The sequence below is a fragment of the Aureobasidium pullulans genome (genome assembly GCF_000721785.1).
Source record: "Aureobasidium pullulans EXF-150 unplaced genomic scaffold scaffold_24, whole genome shotgun sequence".
Lineage (NCBI taxonomy): Eukaryota > Fungi > Ascomycota > Dothideomycetes > Dothideales > Saccotheciaceae > Aureobasidium > Aureobasidium pullulans.
This window is the reverse complement of record NW_021941044.1, coordinates 60,645-83,951: the sequence shown is the minus strand read 5'-3', so window position 1 is coordinate 83,951 and position 23,307 is coordinate 60,645. Positions and strand designations below refer to the sequence as shown.

Genomic DNA, 23,307 nt, shown 5'->3' with positions numbered 1-23,307 from the left:
GCTGGTATTTTGTTCTTGCTAGTCAAGCTCAGTCAGCCGATCGAAATGTCCGCTCTCAGTTTCTCCTTCTCGCCAGAAGCTACTGCCAAAGTACACGATGCTTTGATCTGTTTGGCCAAGTTCGGCGAGACAGTGTGTATGGAAGCCCGTGGCGACATCGTAAATTTCCATAAATGCATGATATGTCTTCTTGAATTTGCTAATGTTTGGATTCTAGCTCACTTTGACGACATTGAATTCCTCGAAGACCTCGTATGCTTCTTTCGCTCTGGACGCAAAAACCTTCTTCCTCTCATACAACTTTGGCTTGGGGGAAGGCGCCAGGTTCACATGTCAATTATACAACAAGGTCGGATTCCGAGTAGTTGGCAGGACTGAGCTTGGCTGACAAGTGATTAGGCTCTACTTGCTGTATTCAAAAGCCGCGTAACAGATCCTCGTGGCGGTGACACGTCAATCGAGAGATGTGAAGTCAGCGTAGAGGATAAGCCCGACAAAGTGCAATGTCGCCTCGTTGTCAGGATGGTATGCAAACATGGTAAGATTGTATCTTGAATCACATGGAAAGAACTGAATTTGACAATCCAACAAGGTGTTACCAAAACCTATCGTCTGACCTACGAGTCGGTGGAAGTATCACATGCACTCTTCGACCGATACAACGCTCCGAACGGATGGAGAATATCCTCACGCATATTGAGGGAGTACATTGAATACTTCGGGGTCAAGACAGAACAACTGGATTTGCTTGTTAAAGACGAGAAAGCTATTTTTACCAGCTTCACCGAGAAAATCATGGATGGCAAAGGTGTGGAGACTTATACAATACTTGGAGAGTCTTGCTAACGGCAAAATCTAGAGATCCTCAAACAACCACTCGAGACAGCCATCTCCCTAAGCATCATGGATTTTGATGATCTTCATGCTGAGGAAGATGTTCATATTGTCATCAACGTTAAGGATTTCAAGGCTATCGTCACACATGCTGAGACTTTGAAGGCACCGATTTCTGCACAATTTTCGCGTCCCGGGCGACCGCTATTGTTCAGATATACAGACAAAGGACTGACTTGTGAGTTCATACTCATGACAACTGGCATCTCCCAAGCCATACCCCCTGCAACCGCACCAAAAGTCGCATCGACCCGTCCTGGAGGTCGATTCTCCAGGCAGCCTTCGACAGTACCGCTTCGACCATCAAGGCAATCCACAGTAGACGCGGACCCCTCTACAAGAGAGCCGTCTATGGCACCGGTCGTGCCCTCAAGGCAGTCTTCTCATGTGCCGGCACAGAGCGTAGAAGGTATAAATGCCGATATGGCACCTCCACCTAAGCCTGCTTCTGTCACTGGTGTGCGTGAGCGTAGGATCCTGGGCGGCACTCTTGGACGTCAGATATCCCAAGCCACTACCACTTCAAATCCAGATCGCACCAGTCTTTTTGTGGCACAAGATGAGGATGACGAGCTGAGATGGGAGCCAGCGAACCATGAAGAAGAACCGGAGCAGGATGAGATGTTGGCGTGGGATGCCAATGCAGATGTTGTGAGTGAGGGCCAGCAATTTTCTTTGAGCATGCTGACTTTTCTTCTAGGGAGCCTTCCATCCTACAGTCCGCGATGCTTTTACCCACGAGCCGCCGCCGCTGAGCCAAAGTCTCAACAGAGAGACGCAGGGAATGCCGCCGACCCAGAGACTTTCTCAGGTAAGCACCTTCTTGAGGTATCTGTTTACGTGGCTAACACTTATCGCAGATGAATGGGTTATTCGACTGAGTCTTCGTGGTGTGGTGTACCTATCACGAATTCTTGCCAACGTATATTTCGACATTGATCGAATGTCATGAGGTGATTATCCAGCTCGTCGCACACCCAGCACCAATATGCTGGACCTTGCCACCCACATCGAGCTCATTCCAGCGACCTTTGACGTCGCGTTGCTCATCAGTAGGCAAGCCGCAATTGCCGTGCTCACCCCAGCCCCAAGCTAGAACTTTGCCAGCAGTGGTCAGAACAAGCATGTGCTCACTACCAGCAGCCATGGCAGTCACTGGTAAATCTGCAGGGGGGAGTTGCCCATGGTCGTCTCTGCCCCAAGCGACGAGCCTGTTATCAGATAGTAGAGCATAAACACCGCCCCATGTGGCCTGTACATCGATCCAATCGTTGAGTGTCTGAGGAGTGCTTGGCTTGATGTTGAATCTGTCGCGCTTTGCTAGACCGAACAGTTGTAATTTGCCTTCGGTAGGGTTGCCAAAAACGCAGGTAAAGTCTTTACCACAGACCGCCCGAGAAACTGGGAATGATATGTCATCAATTTTGCGAGGTTGCCAGACAACACCAAGCGGAGTACCCAGCTGGCCATGCTGACCATTACCCCAGCCATAGACATCTCCATTGGACAAGACAACTATAACATGACCCATACAGGCAGCCAAATCGATTACCTGAGTACCTGTAGGTGGAAAGTTTGGGATCTGACTCAAGGATTCTGATCTCACTACACCTTGATCAAGACCTAATTCTCCTTTGGCGCCACTGCCGCAGGCAAAGATTGGACCTTGCGTCGACGCAAAGATGGAGGCATCCCATGTAGCTGCAACAAAGTCTATGCTGGGCAACTTGAGTGGAGTGAATGATGAGATAGAGACTGTCTCTGTATCAAGAGCACACCGGCCATCACTGTTTTCTCCAGTAGCATAGACAGTCCCAGCTTTTGTGAGACTCAAGGTATGATTCCCGCCAGCTTTGATGGAAGTGATTGGGGCATCAAGTTTGTGACCCTCGACAAGTGAGGGCGCAGAAAGGTCATCATCGTGACCGATTCCAAGCTGACAAGATCCATTGGAACCTAAAGCGAAGATTGGCATTGTCAAAATAGTTGATGTTCGCAAAAGTGAGGGATGCTCATTAGCATGAGAGAGAGTGAGCTGCGAAGCGCCAAGACCTCCCGACGCACGGCTAAATCGCGGCAAGTTCCAAGCCGAGCCACTCGCACCTGCCAGAATTTCGCAAGCCCACGCTCCCGCCTTCTGAAGACCCGAGAGAGACCTTTTCCGCGCCGACCGACCAGACGACTTTTCGACAACCTCCACACAACCAACCGCCAACATGTCGTCCTCCCAGAGCGTCCAGTGCTTCGGCAAGAAGAAGACCGCCACCGCTGTCGCCCACTGCAAGCAGGGCCAGGGCCTCATCAAGGTCAACGGCCAGCCCATCTCGCTCGTCCAGCCCGAGATCCTTAGATTCAAGGTCTACGAGCCTGTCCTCATCCTCGGCCTCGACAAGTTCGGTATGCGATTACCTATTTCCCGGAAAGACAGAAAGAGAAGATGAAGGAAAGAGCATGGGACAACGTGGAGAATGGATGGGGAGGCACACTGCTGCACACGCGAACTTGGATATTGTTTTTGGACACGAATCGCTGACAGGGTTTTCTTCTACAGCCGGTGTTGACATCAGAGTCCGCGTCTCCGGTGGTGGTCACACCTCCCAGGTTTACGCCATCCGTCAGGCCATTGCCAAGTCAATCGTACGTTACAACTCTCTTCGCAAAGACAGCACCCACCACGATCCGATCGCAGAATATAAAGAGGAGGGACTTGAGGAATGCAACACATACACATGGACCTTTCCGATGTGATTGCGCGCGACACTCTTTCCAAACACCACACGATTTAAAGGACCCAGACTAACGCGCTTTCTCAAAGATTGCCTACTACCAGAAGTTCGTCGATGAGCACAGCAAGAACCAGCTGAAGCAGGCTCTCGTCGCCTACGACCGCACACTCCTCGTCGCCGACAACAGAAGATGCGAGCCCAAGAAGTTCGGTGGTAAGGGTGCCCGCTCGCGCTTCCAGAAGTCCTACCGTTAAACAATTCTCCTTTGCTGGAGACTGTTTACTGGTGGGTCGGTGGCACATTCGCATTGGTGACCTTCGACTTTGGGGTTGCTGTGGGTGGTGGATGTTGTGATATCCCTCCCTTCAAGCTAGGCGCGTGTGCACTGGGGGAAAAAGGGAAATGTTAAAAGGGAATCCAAAATCTTTTTCATGACGGCATAGGCAAGAGAATATTCCAAAAGCGATAACTTTTGCTGTTGTCCAGCTTCAACAACAAACACCACCCTGTCTTTCCCTGCGCATGGTGCCAGCTTTCCAAAGTCGTAGCGAGCAAGAGAGAGAGAAAACGAAAAGTTGTGTTGTCGAAAAGCAAGCATACCAAAAACGAGACCAAAGACCTTTTATCATTCTTTCTCGACACCTTGACAAGCATTTGCTGATTTGTTGGAGCTAAATATCTGTGATATTGACATGTTCATCTATGATAGAATGACGGCCAGCATTGCTCTCCCCAGACTCTCCCGCCGTTGGCTGGTCCACTGCTTGGTAGCCATCAATGTATGCTGGTGGTTGCTGATCTGCCTTTATTCCCTGACGGCATCTGCTTCACCATGCTTGCTGTAGCTGCTCTCCCATACAACGTGATGGTCACCCAACAAAGCGACGAAACCCTTCATCTCTGCTCTGGCTCGCAGTTGCAGATACTGGGTGGAAGGATGTCTCACTTGACAGTGTTGTCGTAAGCTCTTCTGGCCGCGAGATCAGGTTGTGATTCCCGTAGTTGAGCACTCCTCACGTTCAGCCTTCGTCAGCGGTCGAATCATTCTGCGAGTCGTCTGCGCCGTCAGTCTGAGCTGTAGTTGAGCGTCTTGAAGCACCGCCATTTGTGCTTCTTCTGTTTTGCACTGCTGCTTTCTCACCCACTGGCAAGGCATTGTCCCAATCCTTCTTGCACACTGGGCAACGCTCATTGTTGTTTTGAGCTCTGAAGGCCATGCGTTTACAGTGATGATGTAGTCGGCCGGAGCAATCTAGGTCGGAGCATCGTTCTCCCTTTGTCGAATATTAGTGACTGTACATGATTGACGCGAAAAGGGTAGGGAGTACCATTGTGATAAGGCTCTTGCAAGCAGAGCAAGTCTTGATCCTCTCATCTTCGTCATCGTTGTATGTCTCGACCAGCCAGCCGCGTAGCTCCATCAAAGCGCGTGGAGTCAAAGTGTAGAAGTCCTTCTTACTGTGCTCGAACCAGCCCTCGTCGACCATGGCTTGCAGCATTCTCTGAGCCTGCATCATGGTCAGACTTTGGGCCTGTGCACCCTGTGTCGCTTCCACATCTTGATTTGCAGGGGCCTTTGCCAGTCTCAAAGCCTCGGTCGACTTGATGGCGAGGACTTCGCTGCGGTGGCTATTGTTGGTCTCGAACATTGCATCAAGGCAGCGTTTGACCCAAGAAATTTCGTCTGGGGTATGCGTGGTTGCCAGTTGAGTGATCGAGTCTGATGAGACATTGACGAGAGCGTAAATGCGTGTCCGGTCATGTTGAGAGAGCGTGTTACGAATCTCGAGATCGAAGGGTGAGATGGCGGCATTAGTCACGTTGATGTAGGTAGAGACATCCTCTTCGGTTATGTCGGCGGGTTGGATATCGCGACCATCTTGTGCTTGTACCGGTCAGCCGTGTGTTTCGAAGATGCGCGTACGGGCGTCTTCCTACCTTGAGCATTCTTAATGGCTGCAAGGATTGGTCTGGCTTCTTCGAATGTCAGAGTAGCGCGGGACAAAAAGGACTGTAAGAAAGCGCGATGGCTGTTGTTGTACACATCATCATCCTCTCCGTTTTGTGACATGATTACTATGCGATGGTGTGGTGCACGAGAAAATGCAGGACGACGAGACTCAGGAAGACGCGTTCCAATCTTGGCCGCGTCGGCTCGTCATCACACTTCCCTCTTTGGTCGCTCCTGCCTCGACGCTCCATCTGTCTCGAGAGCTTGACAATCTCTGTCAATTAATTCCATTTTTGTATTTGAAGTAAGTGTATGATTGCACCTTCTCGCCGTTGTCTTCTCCAAGCACAATCCAAAGTGTTGCCACTCGCCCAAGTGTCCGACTGCCTTTCAACATGCGGTCTCCGTTCATAGATGCTCCACTGCCCGACGCTTTCAATTATCAGCAAACCAAGCTGTTCAGCGGCATACAAACTTCCCGTGATGCTCACAGACGTGTGAGCATAAGGCGTAGATCGACCCGATCTCAACCCTCTGCTACTCACATCCACCAATTCACTCTTCCTTATCGCAATCGCTCTATCACCATGAATCATCCCAATGACAAACCCACCAAACCCAGAATTTACAAGAACCACACGCGATCCATCAAGAAACACAACGGATCAAAAAAGAATAACAAGAACGCCAAAGTGCAGAACAAATCCCACCAGAACGACCTGAGTCAGCAGAGTAACAAGATCGATAAGAACAGCCAAAGCAACCAACCGCCACCGCCGAACAATACCGACCAAGCTCAAGCTTCTCATCTCTCATCTGCACCTTCATTTCCCGCCATGTCTGAGCCACAAACAAGCGAACCTGGTATCTCTGAACGAAGAGGCATCAGATGGGTACGTGGCATGACTTTTTGACCCGGACGAACACTCACATCTCTCCAGATCCCCGACGACCTTAAAGAGCCGACTTCCACATTGGTCTTGACTAGTTCGAGAAAACAATTCGTCGACATTCGTATCTTTTGCCAGAGAGGTCATCCATTGCCAAATGAAGGTCAGTACTCGACTCTCATCCTAGACTACTGGTCTTTTATCCCTCGTCACTACATCGTCGACCAAACCTGTCCCGTATCTCAATGCTAACACCTCTCTAGGCGGCCCATCCGAACTCCTGGACTGGGGAATTGCTGGCGAATCATCAAGCACCTTCGTCGATGCACCATCTCTGCATCACCCGTCTAATCCTCCTCCGCCAACAGATGGCTCTTTGAGGTCTATCTGTCACACCACCTTTTCCCACTGGATCGACAGTCGCACCGATACTCCTGGGCCCGATCAAGGTGACATGTATCCCCAGAACGAAAATCTGACTCTTGAACTTGGCTCCATGTACAACCCTCTCACCAGATCAGAGCAGCCCTATGAAGAGCATTGGGCCGACTTCTCGGCTTCTCCTGTGGATGGAAAGCGTTGGAGCATCGTCATCGATCTCGACGACCCTGGGCACAGAGCCAAAGGACGTGTGATTAGAGTTGGTGAGCACTGTCAGGCTATCCTCAAAGTCGGAGAGCAAGTCTCTGTCGAGCGCTGGAAGTTCGAAACCTCGGAGGTAGAGGGACAAGGTGCTTGGAAACGCCTTGCTAGATTGGGAGACATGTTCTTGCCTGTCTCATTGACCTTCACACCCGAGAGAGTGGTCGAGGGCAACACTCTGACTTATGGAGATCACAAATGGGAGGTCAAGGAGGTTCACTCGTGGTGAGCGTTCCTGTCAGAGAAGCCAGATGACCGCAGAATGGGATCGAGGATACATTCACTTCAGTAGTTCTGAAGTTGTACTCAGTACAGCCAAGGTAGACCTCCCTATAGCAAAAAGAAATTGGAAGAAAGAACGAGTCCCTGGTCCACGTACGGGCAGGGTTATGCCAACAGCTATTGAATTTCTTGCCAACCAGGATCCATTCTTGGACCTAACATTGCTTACTCACTCTTTTCATTCTCGTCTAATACATCTATATACATTTGACCAAGCCCCCGCCACATAAATCGTTGGCGGATCCTCTGGCAAGAATCTTCTGACTCATCAACTCATCCCATCACACTCCACCAAAAAAAAAAGGACAAGCAGTGTGAGCAGGATCGAGGTTGGGCTGATCGAACAATGGTGACGGTAGCGTCTCAATGCAATGCTTTTCATACTGTTTCTCTCTGAATCCACCACTTCCTACATGCGCACCTCTCCTTGACAACTTCTCGCTCCCACCTCTCGCTTTCTCATTACTTGAACCATGATTCCTCAAGTAACCTTCTTTCCGATAGCCTCAGCCTCCTGCCTCAGCTTGGCAGGAATAGGCAACCCCCTCTTCTTCCTCTCCTGCACCTCGGCCACGATTTCCTCGACCATCTCATCCCAAGCACGACCCGGGTCATCAGGCAATCCCAAAGTCGGACTCCTCGCTTCCTTCTCAAGACTCTGTCTGACCTGCTCTTCACTAGGCTTGGAATGTTGCTTGACCTTTTGCTGCAAGAACTGTTTGCCGGGAGAAAGCAGGAACATGGAGGTGGCGGAGACGGCGATGATGGTGTAGAAATAGACACGTTGCCAGATCAGGAGGGATGAGCTGAAGCCGAGGAAGATGAAAGGCGCGACGGTGAAGGAGAAGGCGAGTTGGGTGCAGAGCCAGGTGAAGATGTCGTAGTAGCGTTTTGAGGGGAGAGCTTTGGTGCCGTCGGCGCTCATAAAGAAGGGACGGATCAGGCGGCGTGAGTCTGTTTCAATAGTATTAGTATCATAATATCTTAATAGTAAGAACTTGACAAGACTCACTCTTTGCAGAATTCTGAATGAAGCTCGCGAGCACAAATGCAAGGTAGTATCCAGGGTAGAAACCGTGCCAGAACGCACTGGTAACAAAGGTAGCCATACTAGCTCTGAAGCCAGGCTTCTTGCCCTTAGGCGTGACACGCAAGTAGATATAGTTCCTCAACCACATGTTGGTGTTGATGTTCCAATTACCAAGGTAAGCATGGCTGTTTTGAGCCAATTCAATTTCAAGAGGTTTCACGTTTTGCAATCTGTTCCAATCAGCCTTGCCGGTCTTGGGGTCCACGCCCTTGAAGCCGATGCCTGAGAGAATGCAAGCGCCTTCGGTGAGAGACCAGACACCGTAGTACTTCATGCGAGTGGTGACTCCCAGCATGTGCAGTACCCATACGCGGCGGAAGAGGCCATATTGCTTGTAGCCATCGGAGAGCAAAAAGTCGGGATAGTAGTAACCAGAGAATTGAAGGAAAGCAAGAATCCAAAGAAGTCCAAAGGCGGCCTTCCATGCTGCGGGTGTACCGCTACGAGGAATCTTGCGCTGCTTGCGAGTAGGCGGTGCCTTGGAAGGGTCAACACCAGGAGGTAGCTCGAACATGGTAGTCTCGATCCATCTGCGGTAGTCCACGTAATCGAAGGCAGGGCCAGCAAACAACGAAGGGAAGAAGAGCACGAAGCCAGCATAATCGAGCAAGCTAGGCAACTTTCGCAGCGCACGATCCTTCTGATGGTCGGTCAAGGAGGCTTCGGGAAGCGTGCCGTCGTATACGTTCCAGCAGAAGGCTGTCAGTTTCATGACCAACACCATCTGGGCCCCAGTGATGTCGACCGAGCTAGGGTCGTTGACAATTTGACGGTAGATGTGGTTAACAGACATATGGCCCATCAGGAACACAAAGCCGACCCATGGCATATACGGCCCCTGTACATATGCTGCAATCGAGTACGCACCCGCAGCGCTGATGAAGATGGTACGCAGACCGGCCCACAAGTCGAAAAGACCGATGAGGTAGAACATGGATACTCTGGAAGGAGTCAGTAACGATTGTGGAATCACATCGGTGCGACTCTTACGCAATAATGAAGCCATTCTTTTGGGCTGGCTTCGAGTCGGGTATACGCTTGAGCACTCCAGCCAGAGGATATGACAAGAGGAAGGAGAAGATGAGTTTGACTGCACGTTGTCAACTTCGTCTGTTGGCCTGGACTGAGGCTCGCTTCGTCGATACATACGTTCATCAGGAGCTGCCCCAAGTTTGCCAGCCACGTAAACAAACGCTATAGCTCATTGTCAGTAAAGCTGCTTTCCTGCCCGCATTGAACCCATGTCCAATATGCAGCACTCACGGGCGTTGATGTAGGGCAACATCGTGAAGCTTGCGTCGTAAGATCAATCCCAGGGAGATCTCAGCAATACGATTCAGAGTGTTTGAGAGATTTTGGAAGGTGCTTCAAAAGATTCCAGGTTTGGCTTCTGGCACACGTGGATAGGTGGTTTGCTGTCTCAAAAATGACGTAGCACAAGCTTATGACGGATTAGTGCACGTGTTATGCGCTCGCAGGTCTCGTATACGTGGAATATATGGACATCAAATTCAACGGCAATATCATGTTCATCACTTGCATGTTTGGGTTGGAAAGAAGTTGTAAAGGGCAAAAGACAACATGCTCATATGCGACTATACACGCTGGCAACTTGGCCATTGCAATGCATGAAGCAGTGCTTTCATAAGTATTTCTATGGGAAGCCTCGATCAACACGGCTCGTTCTGTGGGCAGCACCTCTCATCATTCTCCAACGTCTTCTGTCTGCGCTTCTTGCTTTGTAAAAGGAAACTGCTTCATGTGGCAAGGAACCACGGCTACTCGTCGATCGGATCAAGCAGAGATTAGGGGGTTCGTGAGGGCGAGATGTTTAGCGACCCTTGGCGACTCTGGAGACGATGCTCTCGTACTCGATGTCATCGGGGTCGTTGGCCTGGATATCGGCGGCAAGGCCGTTGAGGGCGCGCTTGATGGCTTCCTTGGACGATGAGTACATCATGCGGGGCTGCAGGGAACCAGTTAGTCTCGTGTGTATTTGTGGATTGGCTGCGGAAGGTATGCTCACGTATTGCGATGCATCATCGGGGACCCAGGCGATGAAGGTAATCTTGCTTCTGTAGCAGCAGTCAGTATGCGACGAAGGGGCAAGACAGATCAAGTGTATTGTGACGCACCTCTTGCCCTCGCCGGCGGTGTCGTACTCGACATCGTAGACGGCGTATCTGCCACCAATGCCCTCGTTTCCTCTTCGGTCCTTGCTCTTTGCGTTGAGAAGCTTCTCGCGGAAGACGGAGTAGTTGGCCTCGGTCGACGAGTCCTCAACGACAATCTCCTTCCAGTCGTCCGAGATCTTGTAGATGATCCACTTGGTCGACTTGCCGAGCTTGAGGTCGTTGAATGCAGTGATGCACTCGGGCGAAACGGAAACACTATGGTCGGCAACGTCAGCGCCATCTTCTGGACATCGGGCCGCAGTCAGGGCGGGCGGGAGGTGAGGATGAACATACCCAGATTGGGCCTAGAGATGGCCATGTTAGTATTTGAGCGAACAGAAGTGGTTGGCGAGGAACATACCATCTTGAATGTCTGTCTAGCAGTTATAACACACGGTGGTGGCTATTCGAGCGGTGTCAGCCATCAGTTATGTAGCGCCGGGCTGAGGCAACAGCATTCGTAGCAACAGCACATGAGCAGGACAGGCTGCCATTGTACGCGTGTGCAAAAGATAGCAGCAACATACCAATTAAGACAATGGATCGGAAAAGTTCGAAGGTGTGTTGTTGGTAGACAACAAGTGGTGCTGGCGCCGCTGTGAGCTTGGTGCCCCTCCCGCGCCCCGTGAACTCCGCGACTTCCCTCGCTGGCCCACACACGTGACATTCAAACAATGACGACGGCCTTCCTCCCAATTTCAGCCTCATCTCTGTCGACTCCGACCTTTCACATGCGGACAATCGGCTCCAGTTGAGAGGCTTCACGTAACCTTGGTGATGCATCAATCTCATGGAAACACGCAACCTCGACAGCACTGTCTACGAGGAGGAACATTTCATCTTCTTGCAAGTACACATCGCTGAATGCACTATTTCACTGTCTATCAAACACACCATCTGAGAGAGGAGAAATGTTTGTACATTTATAACGACACGGCAGAAATGCCACAAGGCTTTTAGCTACAATACATAATAACATAAACGCCCGTCAAAGGCTAAAGGAAATTTGGGGTATCATCGAGTCTTCAAGGTGCGATTGGCTTAGAACATGCCGCCACCGCCCATACCACCCATACCGCCCATGCCACCCATAGGAGGCATACCAGGGCCCTTCTCCTCAGCGGCCTCAACGATGGCAACCTCGGTGGTACCGAGGAGCGAAGCAACACCAGAAGCATCTCTGAGACCGGTGCGGACAACCTTGAAGGGGTCGAGGATACCGGCGGCAATCATGTCGACGTACTCGCCCTTGGCGCTGTCGAAGCCCTTGTTGAAGTCCTGACCGAACTCATCCATGATCTTGCCAACGATAACGCTGCCCTCAGCACCGGCGTTCTCGACAATGGCGCGAGCAGGGCGGGTGATGGCGTTCTTGACAATGCTGATACCAAGCTGCTGGTCGAAGTTGGCGGGCTTGAGATCGTTCAAGGCGTTGGCGGCGGCCTTGATCATGGCGGTACCTCCACCGGGGAGGATACCCTCCTCGACGGCAGCGCGAGTGGCGTTAAGAGCATCGACGAGGCGGTCCTTCTTCTCACCAACCTCAACCTCGGAGGAACCACCGACCTTGATGACGGCAACACCACCAGAGAGCTTGGCAAGGCGCTCCTGGAGCTTCTCCTTCTCGTAGTCAGAAGTGGTGGGGTCGGCAATAACACCGCGGATCTGCTCGCAGCGCTGAGCGACCTGGTCCTTGCTGCCCTCACCGTTAAGGATGACGGTGTCCTCCTTGGTGATGGTGATGGAGCCAGTGGAACCGAGCATCTCAGGAGTGGCCTTGTCGAGCTTGATGTCGAGCTCGTCGGTGAAGACGGTACCGTTGGTCAGAACAGCAAGATCGCCAAGGATGGACTTGCGGTTGTCACCGAAGCCGGGGGCCTTGACAGCAGCAACCTGGAGCTGACCACGGAGCTTGTTGAGAATGCAGACAGCCAGAGCCTCGCCGTCAATGTCCTCGGCAATGATGACGAGAGGACGGCGGAGCTGCTGGGAAGCCTCGAGAGCGGGGACAATGTCCTGGACAGCGGAGATCTTCTTCTCGGAGAGAAGGATGAGGGGCTTCTCAAACTCGACCTTCTGCGACTTGGTGTCGGTGATGAAGTAGGGCGAGATGAAACCGCGGTCGAACTTCATACCCTCGGTGATCTCGAGCTCGTCCTCAATGGTCTTACCCTCCTTGACGGTAATAACACCCTCCTTGCCGACCTTCTCCATAGCGCTGGAGAGGAGAGCACCAATGTGGGTGTCGCCGTTGGCAGAAATAGTGGCGACCTGGGCGATCTCGGTGCTGGTGGTGACATCGCGCTTGTGGGCCTGGAGGTACTGGATAACAGCCTCAGTTGCGGACTGGATGCCGCGTCTCAGGTCCATGGGGTTGCAGCCAGCGGCAACGTTCTTGACGGTCTCGGAGAAAATGGCGCGGGCGAGGACGGTGGCGGTGGTGGTACCGTCACCAGCAACCTCGTTGGTCTTGCTGGCAACATCCTGGAGGAGGCGGGCACCGAGGTTCTCGAACTTGTCCTTGAGGACAATGGCCTTGGCGACAGTGACACCGTCTGATACGCGCGTTAGTCATCAATTGCCCGTTCATCTCTTTCTTTGGGCGAAGAAGCGCATACCCTTTGTGATCTTGGGAGAGCCGTAGCTGGACTCAATAAGGACATTGCGACCCTTGGGACCGAGAGTAGTGGCGACGGCTCTGGCGAGGGTGTCGATACCGTTCAGCAGAGCCTGTCTGCCCTCAACACCGAACTTGAGCTCCTAGAGGCGATTGTCAGCTTGTGGTATGGGACAGGTCAGACACAATATCGTACCTTGTGGGCGAAACGCTGCTGTTGCAGGGAAACGGAACGGAGCTTCGAGGCCGAAAGGGCAGAAGCCCGGGCACGAGAGGTGAAAGCGCGCTGCATGATGAGGCAAATGAACAGAAATGCAAAGAAATTGATATGAACCCGTTCGCTCCTGTTACTCCGCAAAGCAAATGGCAGACGAGATAAGAGGGGGAAGACGGCGACGGGGAGCGTGGAGTGTCAGGTTGAAAAATATACCAGACGCCGGCGAGCTCGTCCGAGGTTACCATTGGACAGTCTGGAAGCTTCGGTTCGCCTGGCCCGAGCGTCTCCGTTGCCATCGAAGCCATCTTGCCCGGTGCCGGCAGTGGAAGACCGACCGACCGACATTAATACCTCTGTCGCGAGTGTCTCGCCTTGGTTCTATCTGGAGTTATGGTGTAGCCATCCATGAGCTTCGAGACTCAAGTCCCATTAATCAAAATGCGCAATACTCTTGAACAGTAAGGTGACGTCCATGGAGGGTGACTGCTCGACGTTCTCTCTGGACCTTGCTCTCTTGTCCCAAGATCACCCTGTATCTCTAGAGCAGCGTGGTGACAAACACACAGAGCAGTTATTTATGGGAGGCAGTCAATGTCACAATGCTACCTGTCATCGACTGGTCAAGTGTTACAAAACAGAGACATAGCCATTGTGCTGGGGTCCGGCGTCACCAAGGCATGTAACCGATTGAATGCTTCAGGTAATGCATTCCTCGTGCCCCCAAAGGCCGCTTTAAGCTGTCGCGGATAGCTGCGCCAGGTGACGGTGGAGCCTGTTAATTCGTTGCTCATACGAAAGCTTTCGTTTGCATCTCCTTCACCGTAGTTCAATGTTCACTCTTTGTCTCCAGCGATCCACGTTCGCGGCCACAGTCGTCACTTTTCTTCTTTCATTATCTCACTCGTCCCTTTTCTTACTCACTATGCCCGACTCTGCTCGCTTCTATTAATCTACAGCATAACTCATCAAAGAAACTACCACATTGAGGCGCTCTGAACCTCAATCCGGCACAATGCAACTAAGAAGTCTTCATTATCGCCAAAGCTGTCCGGGAGGCGCATACTATGTCTGCCAGAATGGATTTAGAGGATGTTGTTCCATCAATCCATGCGATCCAGGCGCCACATGTCCAGACACAAGCAGTACTATGTCGTCCTCTCTATCCACCACACCAAGACCAAATTCGACCATAACTCGAACAATCTTCTCAACTTCTACACCGACAGTCACAGTAACTCCAACCACATCATCTTCGGTGACAGTGTCCTTGTCTTCGGCCACAACTAGTTCGACCAGCGTGCTACCCATTGCGACAAGTCTGACGTGTCCAATCGCCAACAACACACAATACATCGACTCCAACAAAGTTCAATACTCGATTCGCTGCAATACCGACAACTCTTATGCCTCATTCAACTCAACGTCAGTCAGCACAGGCGGTTTCAGCAAGTGCTTCCCAGCATGCGATAACTTCACAGCGTGCGTGGGCTTTACGTTCGTGGGAACTGACAGTGGGGAGTGCTTCTTGAAGTCCGATCTGCCGGACGATGGTTATTCAAGCACTGCAGGAAGCAATTATGTGACAGTTGCCTTACTCGATCGGAACGCTCAAATTGTCCCACCCACTGACGCCCTGCCGACAAGTTCCTCCAACTCCTCGACAAGTTCTAAGAGTGTACCAACTGGTGCTATTGTTGGAGGAGTGGTTGGTGGCTTGGCGCTTCTCGTTCTCCTCGCTCTACTCATCTTCTGTTGCCTTCGCAGAAGACGTAAGAAGAGGGAAGAGATCAATGCGGCTACACAGAGAATGCCACCAGATTCGCTTCAAACTGATGCAAAGAGCAACTCGCCTTTTTCAGCACACGGTGGTAAGTGAAAGGGCAGGTGTCTCTAGTCTATGAGCAAAGCTAAGTCTAATACAGGATTCTATCGAGGATGGTTCACAGGAGGAGCGACATCAAAGCAACCGCAGCTGGACGAATCTCAGCTCGCCAGAGAAGATTCTGCGAATGGATTCTTCGCAACTAAATACGACAAACCTGCACCACCTCCAGTCGCACACAACCCAACAGGTCCAGCTGAAGTGGACGGCCGACCCATCTATCCGTCAGCCAGTGTTGGTCCGGCTCCTGTCGAGATGGATGCAAGTCCTATAATGGCACCCAAAACACCAATGTCGCCACAAGTCGACGAATCGCCTGTCTTGGGACGGTATGCTTCGACCGCCTACACTAACCATGGGCAGAGTAGTCTTGCAGATGAGGTACGCAGGAGGCAACATGGTCGACACATCATGAGTTGGAACAACTACGATGATAGAAGTGCCATCTCGCCACCTGCATCGACGACGATGTCTCCACGAATTGGCTCTCCTGATGTTAGTCCGCTGATGAACAGCTCGCGCGATTCAACCGCGAGCAAATCGCCACCAGAGGGATATCCAGGGAACTTCATATAGTGGTACAAAGCGGAGTCGATTTTCCCTACACATGGCATCACTGATTTTCTTCGTCTGAGATGTGCAATCGCTAGATACCATTGTAAATAATCCAAAGAGAATCCTCATCATCTGCGTCTTCCGCTTGAATTCAATCCGTGATAAGTACGAGCATTGCCTCGCCTATCTGACCTGCCCCAAGCGCTGCATATCGATCCGTAAACACGGCAAGCTTGTCCCGGCTCAATTTGTACTTTTGAGGGGTCTGTTCTTATCAACCGCGTGCTGACTACCGAGACAGTTTTTAGGACAAGCCTTCGGCAAAAGCTTAACGAGGGGTTCTTTACACGGATAAGCACTCTTGGTCAAGTGTCAAGCCGAGTGGTTCCCGCACTTATCTTTACATGCAGTGGTTATATCGGTGTTATCTACACCCACAGTCGAGCGCCACCCCGTGACAAGAGTGCGGTGTTGACAAATGGCCGAACAAAAGTCTCTTGACACTTGGCCTCGCTTCCTCAAGAGAGTCTGGATTATTGACACGATTGTGAAAAGGCACAAACTTATTGAGAATTAGAGTCAATCCCACTGAGAGCCACTACCGTTGGGGGTGTTTTTACCCCCAGCTCGTCGACCAGCGGGGCAAGGTCCATCCGGCCGCGGCACAGCTGGCGACGTCTGCTCGCGTGCTTTCACCACGAACACCCACCTTCAGCCTACCCATCTACTCGTACTATCGACCTTCTGGATTCGAACAGCTCAAGTGACCGCTTTTTCATCTATCTACACTTAGCTTAGCTAGAAGGTTGACACGGGAAAGCATCTAGGTACGAATGAAGATGCCGCTGGCTAGTCTACATGATCGTTCTATCCTCCTTCCAAACAAGGCACTAGCAGATGCTCATCTTGCTCTCGGCCTCTATCTCCTCCTCTTCTCATCGCGTTAGGGCTATCCGAGTTAGGTATTCATATCATCCGGCTGTAACATACTTCCGGATCGATATGCAATGCAATTGCAATCTATCAAATGGCTGTATGGCGATATATCCCCTGAACTCTACTATCTCTAAGAGGAAGGAGGAATGATTGATGGCTGACCTATAAGATTGAGCTCGAACGCTTCGAGGTAAGTCACAGTGCCATAATCTTTCGCTCTTGAACTCGTCGAAGGCACACCTTGCCTCCCAATACCCTTCGTTACCATGCATCTCTCCTTACTAAGCCTGAGTGTATTGGTCTCTTATGTCCTCGCCTCGCCTACTGGAAACTATGTTATCCACGAAAAGCGCGATGCCACTCCTATGGGCTGGAGCAAAGCCGACCGCCTCGACCGCCATGCCCTGATTCCGATGAAAATCGCCTTGACTCAACGCAATATTGAACAAGGTGCCGACTACCTGCATGAGGTCAGTCACCCAGAGTCTGCCAAGTACGGTCAACACTGGACTGCTCAGGAGGTCGCAGACCATTTCGCGCCCAGGTAAGAGCCCCTCTCCTGATCACGAAGTGCTTAATCTGTAATTGTCAACGTGCATGACGCTGTTAAGACGAGGAGAGCTACCCAATGGGAGCAGTGTTTGCACGTGCTCTCACAGGAAGAAGCTTCCATTTCTCAAAAGTTTATGCCTCTCCATAGCCCGGTTCACCACACTCAATCCTCTTAGGATCGCCGTGTGACTATATGACAGAGAATAAAGCTGACATTTCTTGCTCCAGTGATGAGACCATCTCGTCTGTTATGGACTGGTTGATTGCTTCTGGTATCTCCTCCGACAGCGTCAAGTTGAGCAAAGGCAAGAACTGGATCAACCTTGAAGCTTCAGTCGACCAAGCAGAATCTCTGCTCAACACCAAGTACCACATCTACGAGCACGGTGCTACCGGTCAGCCCCACATTGGCTGCGACGAGTACAGTCTCCCCAAGCACCTCAAAGATCACATTGACTTTGTTACTCCCTCGCTTCACTTCGACACCAGAGTCAGAGAGCGTTCTGACAAGCTTGACAAGCGTGAGGTGACGCCCGATACTGGCAAGTCAATCGGTCAGCCGGGTAGCTGGAGCACCCCTCACCTGGGCAAGTACATCAACAAGTCGCAATTCATCAAGGAACTGGAACAGTGTGACGAACAGATCACTCCCAACTGTCTCAAGGCTCTTTACAAGATTCCCAAGAGCACTGGTAAGAGTGTGAAGAACAGCTACGGTATTGTCGAGTACACTCCTCAGGCCTACGTTCCTTCTGATCTCGATCTGTTCTTCGCCAACTTCTCGGAGAAGCAAGTAGGGGATCGTCCCATCACTGACCTTGTAGATGGAGCTACTGTTCAGCAAACTCAGATGGGTTTCAACTACAATGGCGAAAGCAACCTCGATCTCGAGTATGCCATGGCCTTGATTTACCCCGAGAAAGTGACTCTGTACCAAGTTGGTGATTTGGTATGCTTGTCCATTCCAAACTATACACTGCGATTAGTATGCTACTAACAAACCCACAGGTCGAGGGTGCATCCTTCAATAACTTCCTTGACGCCATCGATGCTTCATACTGCACATACGAAGGCGGTGACGATCCGTCTCAGGACGGTGTCTTCCCTGACCCGTACAAGGGCGGCTACAAGGGCAAGGAGGATTGCGGAACATTCGCACCTACCAAGGTCATCAGCACATCCTACGGTTACAACGAAGCCGATCTCACACCCTTCTATGAGAAGCGTCAGTGTGATGAGTACATGAAGCTCGGTCTCATGGGTACCAGCGTGTTGTACAGCAGTGGCGATTACGGTGTCGGCGGCAACAGCGGTCAGTGTATCGCAGCCAACGGAACCTACAACTCTGGAAAAGATGGCCGCTTCAACCCCTCTTTCCCCGCTACTTGCCCCTATGTGACTGCCGTTGGAGCCACTCAAGTCATTCCTGGTACGAACATCATCACCGCCCTTGCCAGTGGCACTCAACCTGAAGAGGCTTGTGAGACTGTCATCTACTCTGGTGGTGGCTTCAGCAATGTCTTCGACCTTCCCAGCTACCAATCATCTGCTGTCAAGTCTTGGTTCAAGAACTTCCCCCCACCATACGGCGCCGACCGCTTCAACAACACACAGAAGACTCGCGGCTTCCCTGATGTCTCCGCCAATGGAGCCAATTACGTCGTCGCTATTGACGGAACCTTTGCTCTCGTCTACGGTACTTCTGCTTCTTCGCCTACATTCGGTGCTATCCTCACCATCATCAACGAAAGACGTCTCCAGGCTGGTAAGAGCAGTATCGGTTTCATTAATCCCACCCTCTACGCTCATCCTGAGGTTCTGAACGATGTCACTCAAGGAGGTAACCAAGGTTGTGGTACTCCCGGTTTCACTGCCAGCAAGGGATGGGACCCGGTCACTGGCCTCGGTACTCCCGACTCCGTCAAGATGCTGAACTTGTTCATGAGCTTGCCTTGAAAAGATGGACGATTTGACGACGTATGAAGAGGACGCCTGAGCTTTTGTATTTAAGCATTGATCAATTGAAAGTGATCTGTTGTTATTCAACACCTCTCTGCGGACGATTTTACTCATTGCGAATACAATGTGCATTCCTACAAACTGAATGACTCTAGCTGTGGTCATGGGAGACGCCTGCAACCGACAGATTTTAGAGCCGGAGATGTACGTGAATGACTTACGGAGATATGTAGTTTGAAGCTGTTCTCCATCCTCCCCGAGGCCGCAACTGTAAACATCATGAATCCCTTCAAGTTTGTGGATTCAACGATTGAGTCTGCCGTTGAGCAACACTTGCAGAACAGCCAATGACACTAGCCTGGTCTTGTCTAGTTCTCAACAAAATCAAGTTCAGGAATGACGAGAGGCAATCAAAGCACTCGCTGAAGTCTTGAGATTCGATCCCATCTTGAGATTCGAACTCGTCGTAGATGTTGAGAAGAGGGCAATGGAGTGTGCGGAGTGGTCGAATATGTAGGTACGAACGACATCAATCGCGTCAGTGAGACCGGCGGTGCTGTTGTTTCTGAAAGCACATGATACAACATTCAAATGATCAAGAAGCTTGGTGGACTTCATCGCAGCTCGTGTGTGTGACCACCTACTTGACTTTGGTTCCTTTGTAATACGCCAAGAATGAACTACGAACAAGCAAAGAGATCATGGATGGTATCTTAGAGAAACTCAAAAGAGACAACAAGATCTCATCTATACGGTAGATTCTACATACAAAATGAAAACGACAACGAGATGCAATGCAACAACGTATGAAAACTGATATCAAGCAGCTACACACGCTACTTCAGATCAGCCATTTCTTCTTCGAGTATGGTTTCGAAACTGAAGGGCTCGAATGGAACACCATCACCAAGGAAGTGCTTGCTCATGGCTTCGACCCAGTGCAATCTCAAACTGTGCAACATGGCAGAGGTACCCTCCATGACGACCAAGACAGCAACAGTAAGGAAGAACCAAACAACGAAGAAGCCGAAGATGACAAAGGCACCAGCGACACCGGTAAAGGCAAAGGCGTTAGCCAGAGTCATAGACCACAACACAATAGACAGCTGCTGATGGGCAAGTGACAGAGCCCAAAGACGGAGGTAAGAGGCAGTGTGGGAGACACAGTTGAGACAGAACTCGATGGTGTGAATGACCTGGTGGATCATGACTTCTGAGAATTCGAACTCTTCATGCTCCTCGCTGTGGATGTCCTGGGTGATGATGGCGGCACCGTCTTCGCTGGCAAAGCTCTGTCTACCACCATTCATGCCGTGGTGCTCGTCGTCATCATCGTCAAGGGCACTGACTCTCTGGCTTTCACCAACAGCGCTGTAGCCCATAGCTCTGGCACGGTTGTGCTCCCAGCGCAGGTAGAAGGGCTTCAAGAAGAGCATGATGGGTACACAGCAGACGGCGGCAAGAAGCAGGATAACCTGGACAGCAGCCTGGCCAGAGTAGAGTTGCTCTTCGACGGTACCAGGTTGCAAGAACATGTAGATGAGCATGTTGAGCAGACCAGGTGGGTTTGCGCCGATGGCATACCAGTCGATTGACCACTTGTAGATGATAGTGAAAACGAGGTAACCAAAGATGGACTGGAAGAAGATCATGCCAGGAACAAAGTTGCCCCAGATGTCGATGGGGGTCTTGAAGTGTCTGGCGTTGATGTAGGAGAGGCAGAGAGAGTAGGTCATGTGGGCCCAACCAAGAAGAATACTGAGCTTCATCTTGTAACTGTTGGAGAAGAGAAGGTCATTGTCAGTATCGTGCCAGCGCCAATCCATTCCGAAGGGGTAGGTGTAACCCTCCTTGCGAACCATAGTGACGGTCTGGTTGGGCTTGAAGTCAGGGACTTCCCACATAGAGGGGAAGATGGCGAGCTCCTTGGAGAAGGCGTCACAGTAGATGAGACCAGTGTACATGGAGAAGATACCCATCATGAGCATGATGTAGCGACCGAAGAAAGCCATGGAGAAGAGCTCGTCCTGCTTGGAGCGCAAAAGGGGCTTCTCCCAGTAGATCATGGCGCAAGCAGCCATAGTCATGAGGAAACCGTGACCGAAATCACCGAACATGACAGCGAAGAGGAAGGGGAAGGTAACAATGGTGGGCAGACCGGGGTTGACTTCGGTGTACTTGGCGGTACCGTACGCATCGATGATGGTCTGGAAACCAAGGGTGAACTTGTTGGTCTTGTTGTAGGTTGGAGGCGTCTTGGACGTCTTGATGGTGTTGACAATGGTGGGAACAGAGAGGCCAGCACGGTCGTTGACATCCTGCAGGGTCGACTTGACAAGAGCAAGCGAGTTTGTAGGGCACCAGGCTTCGGCGATCAGCGTCTTGCGCTGCTGGTCGTAGGAGAAGCGGTTGAGGGTCTGGTAGACGGCCTTCTCCTTGGAGACGATGATCATCCAGGCAGCCAGGCTGCGACCGATCATGGTCAACTCGGCGTCCAGGGTGCGCTTGGTGTTGGAGAGGACGTTGGCCAGGTCCTGAAGGCGAGTGTTGACCTCGTGCATCTGGTCACGGCGGAGCTCACTGTTCTCATCGACGTTGTAGATGTCGGCACCGAGGGATTCCGAAATCTTGCGGATCTTGTTGATGATCTCCTTTCCGTGGGCGAAGATGACGAAGACGCTCTTGTGCATCTCTTCGTTGGTCTCGGGGTTGATGATGGGCTCCTCGATTTCGCTCTGGTTCATGTACAGGTTACCACGCAGAGTACGCCAGAGGATGCGCTCGAATGCGGCCATGCGCTCGCGAGGGATGACACCGGCAACGAAGCCAATGTTCATGACGGAGAAGGAACGCTCGCCCGAGCCGTCACCGTTCTGAGCCTGCTCCATATCGGCGAGTAGGGGCGCATCGTCATCGTGGTCCTCGTCAATCGAACGGCGAATCTCGTCTGTCTGTCCACGAGCCTGATGTACATGTTAGTCTCTGTATCGGCCCGTCCGCAGCGTCTGCAAAACTCACGCGATCGAAGAAGCCACCAGCCTCACGCAGGACCCAGCGCCACTCAGTCAGCTCCATCTCACGCTTCTTGAGCGTCTCGTAGCTGTCGTTGAGCGACTGGATTCTCTGCTCCAGAGTCTGACTGCGGTCGACAAGCTCGTCGATCTCCGAGGCCGAGGGGGCGGCCAGGCGGTCGCCAAACTCGTACATGGAGCGCATCGAAATGTCGGCCTTGTCCATCTGTGCCTTGAAGTAGCCTGTCCACAGTTGTCTCAGTCTCTTGTTCCGCCATCCTTCTCAGCAGGGGGCGATTGGCTTACGCAGCTGGCGTTCAACATTGTCGAGTCTTCGGATCTCCTGAGTGAAAGTACGCTGGAAAGCGGTCGTGTCCGAGTTGAGCTGAGTTGGATGGTCAGTTTGAAGTCGTGTAGGTTGGAAGGTCGGGCCAACACACGTCTCTAAAGTCCATGATGCCCAGTTCTCCCAGGGCGCTCACGACTTCGCGTCCAATCTCGTTGGCCATGTACAGCTGGGTCAGCGACATGTCCGCCGAGCGGAACAACGAATCCTGTTGCGTCGCCATCTTGATCGTCTGTGTAACGATGAAGACTGACCGTGGTCGGGGTGTTGTGAATGTCTAAAGGCAGCAAGCTCGACGCCTTGTCGTTGGCCAACTCGAAACATGACGATGCGCCGCCGCACGCCTCTCCCGTCCACGTGATATGCCTTTCTGCGCCAGGGTGATACCCTTTTCAAGACTTTCGATACATAATTTTCTGTCTGACAACCCACAGTTGACTAGATACTGACTTGTGCCTCTCGAGTACTTCTTGATAACACAATCTGTTGTATACGAGTATTTGGGAGTAGCAGAGCATCTGGTTGTGGAGACACGCATCTTTCTTCATTTTGACTTCGTCAACTTCTGAACGCCGGAACATCC

The 23,307-nt window shown here is 51.6% G+C and overlaps 11 protein-coding genes across 11 annotated transcripts; 5 read left to right on the top strand and 6 right to left on the bottom strand.

Annotated features, from left to right (window-relative positions):
- Positions 1-45: 45 nt before the first annotated feature.
- On the top strand, positions 46-1,758 carry M438DRAFT_281387 (Rad9-domain-containing protein; the record flags this gene model as incomplete). The annotated part of the gene is made up of 5 exons (XM_029901235.1): positions 46-159; positions 218-349; positions 400-538; positions 593-808; positions 860-1,758. The coding sequence occupies 5 exons, from the start codon at positions 46-48 to the stop codon at positions 1,756-1,758; spliced, it is 1,500 nt and encodes a 499-aa protein (XP_029756692.1).
- Positions 1,759-1,840: 82 nt separating this feature from the next.
- M438DRAFT_281477 (RCC1/BLIP-II protein) lies at positions 1,841-2,869 on the bottom strand (the record flags this gene model as incomplete). The annotated part of the gene is made up of 1 exon (XM_029901240.1): positions 1,841-2,869. The coding sequence occupies one exon, from the start codon at positions 2,867-2,869 to the stop codon at positions 1,841-1,843; it is 1,029 nt and encodes a 342-aa protein (XP_029756691.1).
- A 241-nt stretch (positions 2,870-3,110) lies between these two features.
- Positions 3,111-3,874, top strand: M438DRAFT_281503 (ribosomal protein S9; the record flags this gene model as incomplete). The annotated part of the gene is made up of 3 exons (XM_029901243.1): positions 3,111-3,291; positions 3,446-3,531; positions 3,710-3,874. 3 exons carry the CDS (start codon positions 3,111-3,113, stop codon positions 3,872-3,874), a joined length of 432 nt encoding a protein of 143 aa, XP_029756690.1.
- Positions 3,875-4,639: 765 nt separating this feature from the next.
- On the bottom strand, positions 4,640-6,409 carry M438DRAFT_377381 (DNA repair protein Nse1; the record flags this gene model as incomplete). Its single annotated transcript, XM_029908731.1, has 4 exons — positions 4,640-4,894; positions 4,949-5,505; positions 5,559-5,675; positions 6,394-6,409. 4 exons carry the CDS (start codon positions 6,407-6,409, stop codon positions 4,640-4,642), a joined length of 945 nt encoding a protein of 314 aa, XP_029756689.1.
- On the top strand, positions 6,408-7,332 carry M438DRAFT_281386 (uncharacterized protein; the record flags this gene model as incomplete). The annotated part of the gene is made up of 3 exons (XM_029901234.1): positions 6,408-6,464; positions 6,513-6,624; positions 6,725-7,332. The coding sequence occupies 3 exons, from the start codon at positions 6,408-6,410 to the stop codon at positions 7,330-7,332; spliced, it is 777 nt and encodes a 258-aa protein (XP_029756688.1).
- A 411-nt stretch (positions 7,333-7,743) lies between these two features.
- Positions 7,744-9,867, bottom strand: M438DRAFT_304031 (MBOAT family protein-like protein). Its single transcript, XM_029902178.1, has 5 exons — positions 9,739-9,867; positions 9,625-9,669; positions 9,466-9,565; positions 8,398-9,416; positions 7,744-8,339 (listed from the first exon to the last, which is right to left on the bottom strand). Exons 1-5 carry the CDS (start codon positions 9,758-9,760, stop codon positions 7,867-7,869), a joined length of 1,659 nt encoding a protein of 552 aa, XP_029756687.1. The 5' UTR covers positions 9,761-9,867; the 3' UTR covers positions 7,744-7,866.
- A 285-nt stretch (positions 9,868-10,152) lies between these two features.
- On the bottom strand, positions 10,153-11,208 carry M438DRAFT_348725 (uncharacterized protein). Its single transcript, XM_029906214.1, has 6 exons — positions 11,177-11,208; positions 11,011-11,052; positions 10,944-10,954; positions 10,611-10,865; positions 10,502-10,550; positions 10,153-10,441 (listed from the first exon to the last, which is right to left on the bottom strand). The coding sequence occupies exons 2-6, from the start codon at positions 11,011-11,013 to the stop codon at positions 10,307-10,309; spliced, it is 453 nt and encodes a 150-aa protein (XP_029756686.1). The 5' UTR covers positions 11,014-11,052; positions 11,177-11,208; the 3' UTR covers positions 10,153-10,306.
- A 341-nt stretch (positions 11,209-11,549) lies between these two features.
- M438DRAFT_348724 (chaperonin GroL) lies at positions 11,550-13,620 on the bottom strand. Its single transcript, XM_029906213.1, has 3 exons — positions 13,463-13,620; positions 13,268-13,409; positions 11,550-13,204 (listed from the first exon to the last, which is right to left on the bottom strand). Exons 1-3 carry the CDS (start codon positions 13,556-13,558, stop codon positions 11,691-11,693), a joined length of 1,752 nt encoding a protein of 583 aa, XP_029756685.1. The 5' UTR covers positions 13,559-13,620; the 3' UTR covers positions 11,550-11,690.
- A 2,043-nt stretch (positions 13,621-15,663) lies between these two features.
- On the top strand, positions 15,664-16,023 carry M438DRAFT_348722 (uncharacterized protein). Its single transcript, XM_029906212.1, has one exon. It carries the CDS (start codon positions 15,777-15,779, stop codon positions 15,939-15,941), a length of 165 nt encoding a protein of 54 aa, XP_029756684.1. The 5' UTR covers positions 15,664-15,776; the 3' UTR covers positions 15,942-16,023.
- A 1,099-nt stretch (positions 16,024-17,122) lies between these two features.
- M438DRAFT_338762 (subtilisin-like protein) lies at positions 17,123-19,364 on the top strand (the record flags this gene model as incomplete). Its single annotated transcript, XM_029904154.1, has 3 exons — positions 17,123-17,400; positions 17,637-18,357; positions 18,417-19,364. 3 exons carry the CDS (start codon positions 17,123-17,125, stop codon positions 19,362-19,364), a joined length of 1,947 nt encoding a protein of 648 aa, XP_029756683.1.
- Positions 19,365-19,916: 552 nt separating this feature from the next.
- Positions 19,917-23,017, bottom strand: M438DRAFT_348720 (V0/A0 complex, 116-kDa subunit of ATPase). Its single transcript, XM_029906211.1, has 4 exons — positions 22,819-23,017; positions 22,685-22,763; positions 22,386-22,621; positions 19,917-22,330 (listed from the first exon to the last, which is right to left on the bottom strand). The coding sequence occupies exons 1-4, from the start codon at positions 22,945-22,947 to the stop codon at positions 20,204-20,206; spliced, it is 2,571 nt and encodes an 856-aa protein (XP_029756682.1). The 5' UTR covers positions 22,948-23,017; the 3' UTR covers positions 19,917-20,203.
- Positions 23,018-23,307: the final 290 nt, after the last annotated feature.